The sequence below is a fragment of the Bombina bombina genome, chromosome 3 (genome assembly GCF_027579735.1).
Source record: "Bombina bombina isolate aBomBom1 chromosome 3, aBomBom1.pri, whole genome shotgun sequence".
In the NCBI taxonomy this organism is placed as follows: Eukaryota; Metazoa; Chordata; class Amphibia; order Anura; family Bombinatoridae; genus Bombina; species Bombina bombina.
This window is the reverse complement of record NC_069501.1, coordinates 119,295,174-119,309,317: the sequence shown is the minus strand read 5'-3', so window position 1 is coordinate 119,309,317 and position 14,144 is coordinate 119,295,174. Positions and strand designations below refer to the sequence as shown.

At 37.7% G+C, this 14,144-nt stretch overlaps 1 protein-coding gene across 1 annotated transcript in view; it reads right to left on the bottom strand.

Annotated features, from left to right (window-relative positions):
• Positions 1 to 978: 978 nt before the first annotated feature.
• SCAF4 (SR-related CTD associated factor 4) overlaps positions 979 to 14,144 on the bottom strand; it is a 122,555-nt gene continuing 109,389 nt past the window's right edge. The window contains exon 13 of the mRNA XM_053705175.1: positions 979 to 2,377. Within this exon, the coding sequence (XP_053561150.1) occupies positions 1,317 to 2,377 (1,061 nt within the window). The 3' untranslated portion in view covers positions 979 to 1,316. The remainder of the gene's footprint in view (positions 2,378 to 14,144) is intronic.

Below are 14,144 nucleotides of genomic sequence, written 5' to 3'. Positions count from 1 at the left end.
AGTTTGCCTTTGCAGATGTTTCTGACAAAAATCTGCACCAAATCTGGTGTGTGTAGTAATGCTGACACTAGGTTTTTAGGTTCTTTACATTTACATAATGAAACATATAATGATCACTATAGTTAATAACAAACATGTTATGTTGATGTAGTTAAAGCTGAATTTCAATGTATTGGTTAAAAATATTAAATTAATGAGCAGTTCTTTTCAAAATGTTACAGCAACCACAAGAAGATTTACCCAATTGAAAGAATCCAATTCTAAAACAAAAGTACTCAACATTTAATTGGCATTTTAAAGCGGGTTTAATTATCCATATCTGTCTATACAAATAATAAAATAATAATAAAAAAAAAAACCAAAAAAAAAAAAAAAAAAACCACAACAACCTATGAGCATCATTCATTAACTCATGGTTTTAGTAAACCATAAACAAAAAAAGGTGATAAACAATATTATTTAGATGCAGAGGTAACCAATGCAAATTAGTTCTGATGGTTAAATTGACAGCATAGCTTTACATTAAATTTTTTTTTAATAAAAATGACAAGAACAAAGATATTGAAGATGAAAGTAGAAAAATATATTCCAGTAAACTGCCAGTATAACCTTGAACAATTAAAGTTTGAATCAGTCCTATCTCACTTGTACAGTGACTGACGAAATTCTAGCCAGTCAATGAAAAATGAAATCCTGATTACTTATACATTGAAAAAAGCTCTTCAAATATCTGAAAAACACTGAAGTTAACCAAATATGAGCACAGGTCAAATATGTAAACTATACTTAACTACGACAGGGGAGAATTTTAAATAATTACAAGTATTTCCACAAAACAGAAAAACATGGGACTTTTCAACTGCACAACATTCATAACCTTAAAAATATTTGACACCCATATACATATATATTATTAATACAGGGTTTTAAACAACCCTTATTTTTTGTTATGCTAGGACTGGAATAATTATCACACCATTTGTTATGAAAATAAAGTTTATTAAAAACACATCCCTACTATTTTGAAGAGCTTAAAGGTTTTTTTTTCTTCCTTCTGTTTAAAAAAAAAAAAAAAGACCTGTAAACTTTTAAAATGAATATTTAAAGTGTCTCAAGGAAAAAGAGAATCAAGGCTGATTTATTTGTTATCTTTGTAATCTTGAAGAAAGCTTGTAGTCATTTTAAATAAAAGGCCAGTTACAACTCACCAGAAACTATTAAGGATGTCAATGAAGCAGAAGCAAATACTTTACAGCATACTGTACAAATTTGAAGCTCTACAAAAAGTAACAATGTTACTTTTAATGTAATAAGTCTTAGCTTGAAGCTTCTTCAGTAGGCACAGAATCATTTTCTGATTGTTCTACTGGTGCAGCATTTTTTGTTGGAGTATCTTCAACAGATTCTTCTCCTGGAGGTTTAGGTTCTTCATTTTGCAATTCAGGAACAGGGTCTACATTTTCTATACCAAAAGAATCATGGTGTTTTTCCTCATACTCAGCCATATCAGGAGATTTGTTTTCTTGTCTCTCTATTTCTCTGCTGGGCAACCTCTCTCTCTCTCTTCCAACTGACCAACGATTTCTCTCCTCTGAGTCTCTGTGATGGTCATACTCAGGGCTTCCACGACTCCAGCTTCTTCTACCACGACTGGAATGTCTCTCGTAGTCCCGCTCATCATGGCGGTTACCAAAATACTCCCTTTCTTCTTCATCTCGATGTCCATAAGGCCTTCTGCCAAACCTTTCTTGTTCTCTATTAGGATTAAATCCTTGCCTTTCATTTCGAAATGGCCTTTCTTCTCTTTCTTCTGAGCCCCCATGTCCCCCCTGCCCTCTGGATCTAGGAAAGTGACCTTGAGGTGGAAAAGGCCCCCTCATTCCAAAACCACCTTGACCAGGAGGGGGGCCTCTGTGCATCATACGAGGCCTTGGAAAACGCTGCATGTGTGTAGGAGTTCCTGGTGGTCGTTGAAGTGGTATTAAACCAGGTCTTGCTCCAAGAAGACCAGTGGATGGAGCTTGACCCATTCCAGGTCCATGAGGTGGTCTATGTGGTGGCCCATGGGGTGGTCCATGAGATGGTCCATGGGGTGGTCCATGAGATGGTCCATGGGGTGGACCTGAAGGTGGGCCGTGCATAGGACCGTGAGGTGGCCCATGTTGTGGACCAGAGGGTGGGCCATGTTGTGGACCAGGGGGTGGGCCATGTTGTGGACCAGGGGGTGGGCCATGTTGTGGACCAGGGGGTGGGCCATGTTGTGGACCAGAGGGTGGGCCATGTTGTGGACCAGAGGGTGGGCCATGTTGTGGACCAGTGGGTGGGCCATGAGAAGAACTTGAAGGTGGACCATGAGAGGGACCTCCATGAGGAGCACCTACAAAAAAAAACATAATAAAAAAATTATTATTAAGGTATAATTAAAGATATACATGCTTCTGTATTAACACATTTTGCAAATGTTTGAGTTTCTTAGAAAAATAAAAATTCAAATAAAAATGAACCATGTATTAACACAATTTGCCATGTCTCATGAATTAAGACATTCTGTTTGTTACCATAAATTATTTCTGCCTTAATAACAAAATGCAGTTTAAGGTTATCTATGTACATGTCTAAACAGCAGAACCAAATGTGATACAGCAACTAATACTTTTTGTCATTTTATAATTATTTAATTTAGTGTTAAAGTTTATGGGTCATATCTGAAAAACAACAATTTTTCAATACAAAATTACATAAGGAGAGGTACAACTTTTCGAACAGGTTTTTCCACTACATTATAAAATCTTCATATAAATGTACCCGGCTACTTATGTATCTTCTAAATTCTTATTTTATAAAATTTTATTATTTACATATTATGACCAAAACATATAGAACTCATCAATGCATAAGATCTTTAACCTATAAAGAAAACATCAAGACATAGCAGACTGTCTGTAAACATATGTATATACTTATTATAGCTACACAAGGTTACACGCCTAAATAATAAAAAGAAAGAATAATATTGCCGATTGTAGCAGTATACATAATGAAATTCAACAAAATACTAATGCTAAAAAAACAACACCCTAGGTGGGGGGCCGAGGAGGGAAGAAAAAAAAGAGAAGGGGGGGGGGGGGGAAAGAGTCTCTTAAACTCCATCTCAATCTCTCAGGAGCCAAGACACTGGTATTCGCCCAGTTTTTGATTGTTATACCATCTAAATTCTTAAAATAACAGCAGCAAATCACCACTAGAAACCTCAAAATATCATTGATATCTAAAAGTCTACTAAACTATATAATAAAACATTTTAACATATAAGGGCTCTGATAGTCTTTAGAGAAAAAGATTAGCTGGAATTCACAATCTTTCACACAACCTAGTCAGGGCCGTGTTTAACACAGGGCAAAAGGGGCAGCTGTCCACGGCCCAGTTTTTGTTGTGGGGCCCAATAGTCCAAAAAAAATAAAAAATGTTTTTGGTTCATGCCAGACTGCTAATGTCATGTGACTTGGGTCACACAAAGTCAGTCCTAATATTGTCACAGTCAAAAGTTCTCTGCTTATATTTATTTGTGAGAAACTGTGCTGGACCGTGCCAGTGTCATGCCAAGCTAGTGCTGTTTTAGGTGAGCACTGTGCAGCACTGATTGCTAAGCCCTAACTCGGCATCCAGCCAATCTCACTGCATCAGAAAAGGTCCTGCTGGGGTTACCAGGTAACTGCTCTGGTGGTGGGGATTGCTCAGGGCAGGGCTGGGCGCATGCCGCAGAAAGCTGGAGCGGCAGGCACGTGAGGATTTGAACATCTGCAGACACTGCTCTCTTCAATCTTGAGGCTGTGTGACTGTCTTACACTGTATCCCTGCAGCCTTGGACAGACAGCATCCAGTCTGTTTGTCCTCTTATCCCTGCTCTTTCTGCTGTGGCCCTTAGATAAGCTAACTGAAGTTTGTTAGGGAGCATTAATTTGTAGAAAGGTGACAGTGGGAAGAATAAGTGAGTGCACACACACCCCTTCCCCATGCAGCATTGTCTAGTGCAGGGTGAGAGGGAACTTTTACCCAACAGAATTGACATCTGCTGCTGTGGCCGATGTATAGTGTCATGCTGATACTTCACACATTAAGGTTAGTGAGAGGGAACTTCTACCTAGCAGAGAAGTGACATGTGCTTCTGTGGCTGATGTATAGTGTCATGCTGATACTTCACACATTAAGGTTAGTGAGAGGGAACTTCTACCTAGCAGAGAAGTGACATGTGCTGCTGTGGCTGATGTATAGTGTCATGCTAATACTTCACAAATTAAGGAAAGGTTTATTTTTATAGATTTTTTTTTTTCTTTCTGTCTCAGATTTTACAGCTTTCCATAGTAGTTCTGCTGTTCCAGTCAGTAAACTTATATTTGTCTGCACCACCATGCATCCTCCTCAGTCTTTACCTTGCTTTGCTACTGTTGGCTGCCCTAAATCTCTTTAACCACCTAACCTCACACCACAATCACATTCAAAAGCATCAGCTTGATTAGATGATCCATAGCTGATTTTGTTCTCCCCAAATGTCAGGATTCCCCCTTACAGGTCAGACACACCTCAGTATACTGCACAGTGCACACATACTTTCTATTTTTAATATTGGCCTCAGTACAGATTCCTAAAGCCTTTTCCACTTTATTGGAAATAAAAAAACACCCCATCTAAATGAATTATGTGAGTTGCCATTTACTTTTTGCTTATTTAACATGTGCTGTTTGTTATGCCAAGTGTGGTTATATTATGTATGCTGTAAAGTATGTACGTGTAAGAGGGAATGTGTGTGTTTATGTGTACATGTATACGCTCTGTAGTGTGTGTATATGTGTATGCTCTGGAGCGTGTGTGTACATGTGTATGCTCTGGAGAGTGTGTGTTTGTGTGAACATATATATGTGTATGCTCTGGAGAGTGTGTGTTTGTGTGAACATATATATGTGTATGCTCTGGAGTGTGTGTATATATGGGTTAGGGGAGTTTGTTATGTTAGGCCTTACCTTGGTATTCATGATTGTGCTGTACAGTGGCTGTCTAAACAATAAATATGTAGTGAATATCCCAAAACTGGCGAGATGCTTTTAGGGGGGACCAAAATAAATTCTTGCATCGGGGCCCTGTAGACATTAGGTCCACCACTGATTTTTACTATGCAATGCCATGCATCACATTAAATTTTATGTACTTCAAAAAATTATACTGTATAATATATCAATTAAAAACCAACATTTGATTAATTAATTAGTAAATAAATATATTATATTAATCTACAGTGGAGGAATTTATATATTTATTTACTTATTAGTACTGCTTAGGTCTAGTTTCACTTATTAGAATTTATTTCATATTTTTAGGATTAGCCGAGCAGTGGATGATCCGCTGAGCTAATCATTTTTTTAAAAAATATTAGAAAATAAATTGATTTTGTTGTTTTTTTGGGATGTTAGGGTGGAGAGTGAAATTGCATGGGGGGGGGGGAAAGAAAATATTTGCCCAGGGTCCAGTCAATATTAAAGATGGTCCTGAACCTAGTAGTGGCGAATGACAGGGACATTAAACACCTCTTGCTTTTGTATAAAAATACTGCTTTTTCCCACGCTCCCTAGAGAGGACAAAAATCTAAATCTGTAACCTAGGTTTAAAATTGTTTCAAATTGCCTAAACCATCTATTGCCTTGCAGGTTACAGAATTACTATTTGGCCTCTCTAGGGAGCGTGGGACAAGCACAATTACTACACAAAATCAAGAGATTTTTAATGACCTATTAAGATTTCACCATCTCATTTTCTCTTGTGTGGCATATATACTGCTTATAGCAGTTTAGCTGCCATGACCTCTTAAAGGGACACTAAACCCAAATTTTTACTTTGGTTATTCAGATAGAGAATGCAAATTTAAGCAATTTTATAATTGACTCCTATTATTAATTTGTCTTGGTTCTCTTGCTATCTTTATTTGAAAAAGAAGGTATCTAAGAAATTTGTTTTGTTCAGCACGCTGGACAGCATTTGTTTATTGGTGCGTGAATTTATCCAATCAGCAAGAAAAACCCAGGTTGTTCACCAAAAATGGGCCAGCATATAAACTTACAATCTTGCATTTCAAATAAAGATACCAAGATAATTTTAAAATTGATAATAGGAGAAAATTAGAAAGTTGCTTAAAATTGCATACTCTATCTGAATCACGAAAGGTAAAATCTGGGTTCAGTGTCCCTTTAATTATATTTTATAAAATAATGAAAAAAATAACAAGTAATCATTTTATTTATGAGAATATCTACAACACCACCAAGAAATGAATGTTTAAATTTAAAGGGACATGAAACCAAAACATTTTCTTTCATGATTCAAACAATTTTCCCATTTACTTCTATTATTTAATTTGCTTCTTTCTCTTGTTATCCTTTGCTGAAATGTTTATCTAGGAAAGTTCATGCGCAGTAGAGAACCTAGGATCTAGCTCAGAGCTTTCCAAACTTTTCATGTTGGCGACACACTTTTTAGACCTACATCATTACGCGACACAGTAAACAGGTTAAACTAACTTGTTTCAAGAGATACGGACACATACATAAATTATATAATAACAAAATATATTTACAAGTAACAGTATGTATGTTCAAGAATTAAAAAAAAGTTTAATAACACCGATAGCTACTTACTACTTTAATAGAATGTATGAGGTTGATGGGATGAAAATAGTTTCTGAATATTTAGTGGAATATTAGCTAAAGACACTCGCATTTCATCATTAAGCATTTTTAAGCTTCCACTTCCTATTCATATATCAATAGCAGGAACAGAAATGCACTACTGGGAGCTAGCTACAAAAAACCAAAACATTGACTTCTGACTTCCCTCAGAGCTCTGCGAGACCGACTGACTACTGCCCGCGCTGCAAACACACTGATGTCCCACTCACTGACTACACGTGCAGTCACAAGCCGATTAAGGAGACTACACATGCAGTCAGGAGCCAATGTGCCGCCAATGGGAATCGTTTCAGTTCCCGCTAAGCTGCGCCAATAGGTTAAGATGATCTGTGACCCACTAGGTAATCAATCACGTGTCAACTATGTGATATGCATAGCAGGCAGACAGAAAGTCGGAAACCAAAAAAAACATTTAAAAAGAGATTTAAATAAAAAAAAAAAAAATTGTGCTGAAGCAGGGACACACCTACACACTGCCGCCGACACACTAATGTGTCACGACACACAGTTTGGAAAGCACTGATCTAGCTGTTGATTGGTGGCTGCATATGTAAACTGATTGTCATTGGTTCACCCATGTGTTCAGTTAGAAACAGTAGTGCACTGCTGCTCCTTCAACAAATGATACCAAGAGAATAAAACAGATTAGATAATAGAAGTAAATTAGAAAGTTGTTTAAAAATGTATTCTCTATCTGAATCATGAAATAAATTTTTTGGGTTTCATGTCCCTTTAAGGATGTCCAGTGGAGCCAATCAAGTTGTATACCGATCAAATGGCTGCAAGTAAGGACATAAGAGTGTCTGCTTTAATTACTATTACTTTACATTGTTTTCTCTGTTATTTATGAATTTCAATATTTATCATAATGCTTTTTTGGTGGTGGTGGTGGTGGTGAGCAGCTTCGTTGTTATTTTCTACAAAGCTCAAAATAGATATTTTATTTTACTACTATTCCAGAAAATAATTCACATTTAAAATACACACAGTAAGAGACCATAAAAAAATGGACATATTTCCTTGTCATTAATGCTCATGTAAAGAAAACATTTTTGTTTTATTAGACCAAAATGTTAAATTTTATTATCACTTTTTATAAGAAATTACATCCAGTGCATAATGGATGGGAAATCCTTTTAATGATTCTAATAATTACTAGAACAGCATAAGCTCCTTTTCAGACTTGCCTCTCTGCATTATTAAGCATTACCATTATTATTTACTCATAAAAAGCACTAAAGCAACAAGCTATAACCAGTGATGTATATATTTTTTTTGCTTTCAGTTTAAAAGTACAAAAACATCAGCATCCTGGTCTTACATTATAGCAATTTGTCCTAAGTTAAATTAAACCATTTTAAAACTATTTAGCCTTTATTAAAAGTCTGTTTATATATATATATATATATAAATATATATACAGTCTTTATTAGCATGATCTTATTAACATGTATAAATATTTATCCCTGTATTAAAAAAAAAAAAAAAAAGTATCTATTTTTAAAGGAACACACTTCGACCTAGATTACAGGTGGAGGGCATATATACAAGTTAACAGAGCTTGCATAAAATCCATACCGCTTGCATGTTGGGCTCATATAACAAGTCAATTATAGTTCAAAGAAATTCAAAATTAAACTTGCACAATTCAGACAGCGCATGTAATTTTAAGACTTTTACATTCAATATATTAGATATATTAGCTTTATAAGAATTGCATGTGTTAAATATGGTTAACAATAATATTAAAGCAAAAAAAGCAATTTATCAACTGTCCGTTTATAATTTAGGATTGATGATATCACTTAAATATAAAAATATACATCATCAATAATTTAGCTTAGACCTGACATTTAATTAGGTAGCTTTATATGTAGTATAAAGTCTTGCATAATCCTTATGCCTCGGTGAGAAGGAATTTTTGAAGGACGTGAAAATAGAGGGGAAAAAAAGGATGATAGCTGTGCCATCATATACTAAAACAGTTTAATGGCAAATTCTGCCATTGATACATTTTGAACAGAAGACAAATTAACATGTTAAAAACCAACGTTTTCCAAGTATACACCGCATATGCAGGGTACCAGCATTTGAGGAAATTATATCATCTAATTTATGTTTAAAAGAATCATATGCAGTGTGTACAACTGTGTATACAAAAAAGGGCTATTAGTTAAAGTTGTTGAGAAGAAAAAAAGTGTTTCTTACAAAAACAAATACATAGAAAATAAAGCACAGAAACATACTATTTGATGGTAGAGAAAAATCAAAAGGCCTGGCATCAAGTCTACCCATGTTACATGCTACGGTTTTCTTAGGATAGCCTTATGCATGTCCCAGGCATATTTGAATTATTTTACAGTCTGTGTGTTTACCACCTTTATTAGAAGTTTAATTTAGTATTATTTTTCTTTGTTCACTTGGTATCTTTATTTGAAAAGCAGCAATGTAAAAGCTTAGGAGCCGGCCCATTTTAGGTTCAGCACCCTGGATAGCGCTTGCTTATTGGTGGCTACATTTAGCTACCAATCAGCAAGTGCTACCCAGGCGCTGTATAAAAAATGGGCAGGATAATAGGAGTAAATTAGAAAGTTGCTTAAAATTGCATGCTCTATCTGAATCATTAAAGAAAAAATGTGGGTATAGTATCCCTTTGATAAATCCACCACTCTTTCTGTAAAAAAAAAAAACAACGAAATTTATGCTTACCTGATAAATTTCTTTCTTTCTTGACACGGTGAGTCCACGGATCATCATCAATTACTGTTGGGAATATCACTCCTGGCCAGCAGGAGGCGGCAAAGAGCACCACAGCAAAGCCGTTAAATATCACTCCCCTACTCACAATCCCCCAGTCATTCGACCAAAGGGAAAGGAGAGAAAGGAAGTAACACAAGGTGCATAGGTGCATGAGGTTTATATAAAAAGAAACTGTCTAAATACAGGGCGGGCTGTGGACTCACCTTGTCAAGAAAGAAAGAAATTTATCAGGTAAGCATAAATGTCGTTTTCTTTCTAATGACACGGAGAGTCCACAGATCATCATCAATTACTGTTGGGAATCAATACCCAAGTCAGAGGACACAGATGATAAGGGAGGGACAAGACAGGGAACCTAAACAGAAGGCACCACTGTATGAAGAACCTTTCTCCCAAAAGAAGCCTCAGCCGAGGCAAGAGTATCGAATTTATAGAATTTGGAAAAAGTGTGCAAAGATTACCAAGATGCAGCCTTGTAAATCTGTTCCACAGAAGCTTCATTTTTGAAGGCCCAGGAAGAAGAAACTGCCCTGGTAGAATGAGCCGTGATTTTCTCAGGCGGCTGCTGTCCAGCAGTTTTACACCCCTGGGAGAAAGGTCCGTCTGCTCAAAAAATCCACTTCCCAATTGTCTACTCCTGGAATGTGGATCACAGATAGACAGCAATTGTGGGTCTCTGCCCATTGAATAATCTTGGACACCTCTGACATGGCCAAGGAACTCCGAGTTCCGCCCTGATGATTGATGTAAGTCACTGAGGTTATGTTGTCCGACTGGAATCTGATAAACCGGGCTGAAGCTGAGGCCAGACTAGGAGAGCATTGAAGATTGCCCTCAGCTCTAGGATGTTTATGAGAAGAACTGACTCCTCCCAAGTCCATAGACCCTGAGCCTTTAACGAGCCCCAGACAGCTCCCCAACCCAGCAAGCTGGCATCCGTGGTCACAATCACACAGGTAGGTCTGCGGAAGAAGGTTCCCTGAGAGAGATGATCCTGAGACAACCACCACGGAAGAGTAATTCTTGTCTCCTGATCTAGCACCAATCATGGAGACAGATCTGCATAATCCCTGTTCCATTGCCTGAGCATAAATAACTGCAGGGGTCTGAGATGGAACCAGGCAAACTGAATGATGTCCACAGCAGCTATTATCAGACCAATTACCTCCATACATTGGGCCACTGACAAGGCCGAGGAGAGGCCTGAATGGCAAGGCAAGAATCGAAGATCTTTGATTTCCTAATCTGTCAGAAATATTCTCATTGATATGGAATCTATTATTGTTCCCAATAACACTACCCTTGTAGCTGGAATCAGGGAACTTTTTCACAAATTCACCTTCCATCCGTGGGAGTAAAGAAAAGACAACAAGATCTCCGTATGAGAATTTGCTTGATGAAAAGATGGCACTTGAACTAGAATATCGTCCAGATATGGTGCCACTGCAAAGCCCTGTGACCTGAGCACAGCCAACAGAGCCCCCAGGATCTTTGAGAAAATTCTGGGAACCGTGGCAAAGCATAATGGAAGAGCCACAAATTGGAAGTGCTTGTCTAAAAGCGCGAACCTCAGCAACTTGTGATGATCCCTGTGGATAGGAATATGAAGGTACGCATCCTTTAGGTCCACAGTTGTCATGAACTGACCTTCTTGAACTAAGGGAAGAATGGAATGAATAGTTTCCATCTTGAAAGACGGTACTCTGAGAAACTTGTTTAGACTTTTAAGATCTAAAGTGGCCTGAAAGATCCCTCTTTTTTTGGGAAATTGAAGTAGAATTCCAGACCCTGTCCCTGCATTGGAATAGGAACTATCACTCTCAGGGCGGAATGAACCCAAACACAATGTAAAAAAGCCTCTCTTTTTATCTGGTCTACAGATAATTTTGAGAGGAGGAACTTGCCCCTGGGAGGAAAGGACTTGATCTCTAGTTTGTATCCCTGGGACACAATGTTTACCACACAGGGATCTGGACATCCCGAATCCAGGCTTGAGCAAAGTGACTTTAATTCACTTGCGGGCATCTTAGATTGCTTCCCCTTGTTCCAAGACTGATTGGGCTTCCAGGAAGACTTGGCCTGCTCCAGCTTGGAAGAGGGTGAGGAAGGCTTACCCCTAAAGTTTCGAAAGGAACGAAAATTACTCTGACACCCCTTCTGTTTATTTCTCTTATCCTGAGGGAGAAAATGTCCCTTTCCTCCTGTAAAATCAGAAATAATTTCCGCCAAACAAAGTCTTACCCTTGAAGGGAATTGCCAGAGTTTGGACTTAGATGAAACATCCGCAGACCAGGATTTCAACCCTAAAGCTCTGCGAGCTAGAACAGCAAAACCAGATATTTTTGCTCCCAACCTAATGACTTGCAGGGATGCATCTGTGATGAAGGAATTGGCCAATTTAAGAGCCTTAATCCTATCTTGGATCTCTTCAAGAGGCATATCTGTCTTAATAGAATAAGATAAAGCATCAAACCAGTAGGCCGCTGCGCTGGTGACAGTGGCAATGCACACCACCAGTTGCCATGGAAAACATACATTTTCTTTAACAAAGCCTCCAACTTCTTATCCATAGGATCCTGAAAGGGACAGCTATCCTCTATAGGGATAGTGGTCCTCTTAGCCATAATGGAAATCACCACTTCCACCTTGGGAATCGTCTGCCAAGACTCCTTAATAGAATCAGCTATTGTAAACATCTTCTTGAAAATTGGAGATGGAGAAAAATGATTCCAGGTCTCACCCCTTCCCAAGAAATAATCTCTGTAGCCCGGTCTGGTACAGAGAAAACCTCCTATAACAGGGAACGTCAAAGTTCTTATTTAGCTTACTAGACTTCTTAGGATTGACTACAACCCCAACGTAGCTAAAAACATAATTTATGTAAGAACTTACCTGATAAATTCATTTCTTTCATATTAGCAAGAGTCCATGAGCTAGTGACGTATGGGATATACATTCCTACCAGGAGGGGCAAAGTTTCCCAAACCTTAAAATGCCTATAAATACACCCCTCACCACACCCACAATTCAGTTTAAAGAATAGCCAAGAAGTGGGGTGATAAGAAAAAAGTGCGAAAGCATATAAAATAAGGAATTGGAATAATTGTGCTTTATACAAAAAAACCATAACCACCACAAAAAAGGGCGGGCCTCATGGACTCTTGCTAATATGAAAGAAATGAATTTATCAGGTAAGTTCTTACATAAATTATGTTTTCTTTCATGTAATTAGCAAGAGTCCATGAGCTAGTGACGTATGGGATAATGACTACCCAAGATGTGGATCTTTCCACGCAAGAGTCACTAGAGAGGGAGGGATAAAATAAAGACAGCCAATTCCTGCTGAAAATAATCCACACCCAAAATAAAGTTTAATGAAAAACATAAACAGAAGATTCAAACTGAAACCGCTGCCTGAAGTACTTTTCTACCAAAAACTGCTTCAGAAGAAAATACATCAAAATGGTAGAATTTAGTAAAAGTATGCAAAGAGGACCAAGTTGCTGCTTTGCAAATCTGATCAACCGAAGCTTCATTCTTAAACGCCCAGGAAGTAGAAACTGACCTAGTAGAATGAGCTGTAATCCTTTGAGGCGGAGTTTTACCCGACTCGACATAGGCATGATGAATTAAAGATTTCAACCAAGATGCCAAAGAAACGGCAGAAGCTTTCTGGCCTTTTCTAGAACCAGAAAAGACAACAAATAGACTAGAAGTCTTTCGGAAAGACTTAGTAGCTTCAACATAATATTTCAAAGCTCTAACAACATCCAAAGAATGCAACGATTTCTCCTTAGAATTCTTAGGATTAGGACATAATGAGGGAACCACAATTTCTCTACTAATGTTGTTGGAATTCACAACCTTAGGTAAAAATTCAAAAGAAGTTCGCAACACCGCCTTATCCTGATGAAAAATCAGAAAAGGAGACTCACAAGAAAGAGCAGATAATTCAGAGACTCTTCTGGCAGAAAAGATCGCCAAAAGGAACAAAACTTTCCAAGAAAGTAATTTAATGTCCAATGAATGCATGGGTTCAAAAGGAGGAGCTTGAAGAGCCCCCAGAACCAAATTCAGACTCCAAGGAGGAGAAATTGACTTAATGACAGGTTTTATACGAACCAAAGCTTGTACAAAACAATGAATATCAGGAAGAATAGCAATCTTTCTGTGAAAAAGAACAGAAAGAGCAGAGATTTGTCCTTTCAAAGAACTTGCGGATAAACCTTTATCTAAACCATCCTGAAGAAACTGTAAAATTCTCGGAATTCTAAAAGAATGCCAAGAAAAATGATGAGAAAGACACCAAGAAATATAAGTCTTCCAGACTCTATAATATATCTCTCTAGATACAGATTTACGAGCCTGTAACATAGTATTAATCACAGAGTCAGAGAAACCTCTTTGACCAAGAATCAAGCGTTCAATCTCCATACCTTTAAATTTAAGGATTTGAGATCCTGATGGAAAAAAGGACCTTGCGACAGAAGGTCTGGTCTTAGCGGAAGAGTCCACGGATGGCAAGAGGCCATCCGGACAAGATACGCATACCAAAACCTGTGAGGCCATGCCGGAGCTACCAGCAGAACAAACGAGCATTCCTTCAGAATCTTGGAGATTACTCTTGGAAGAAGAACTAGAGGCGGAAAG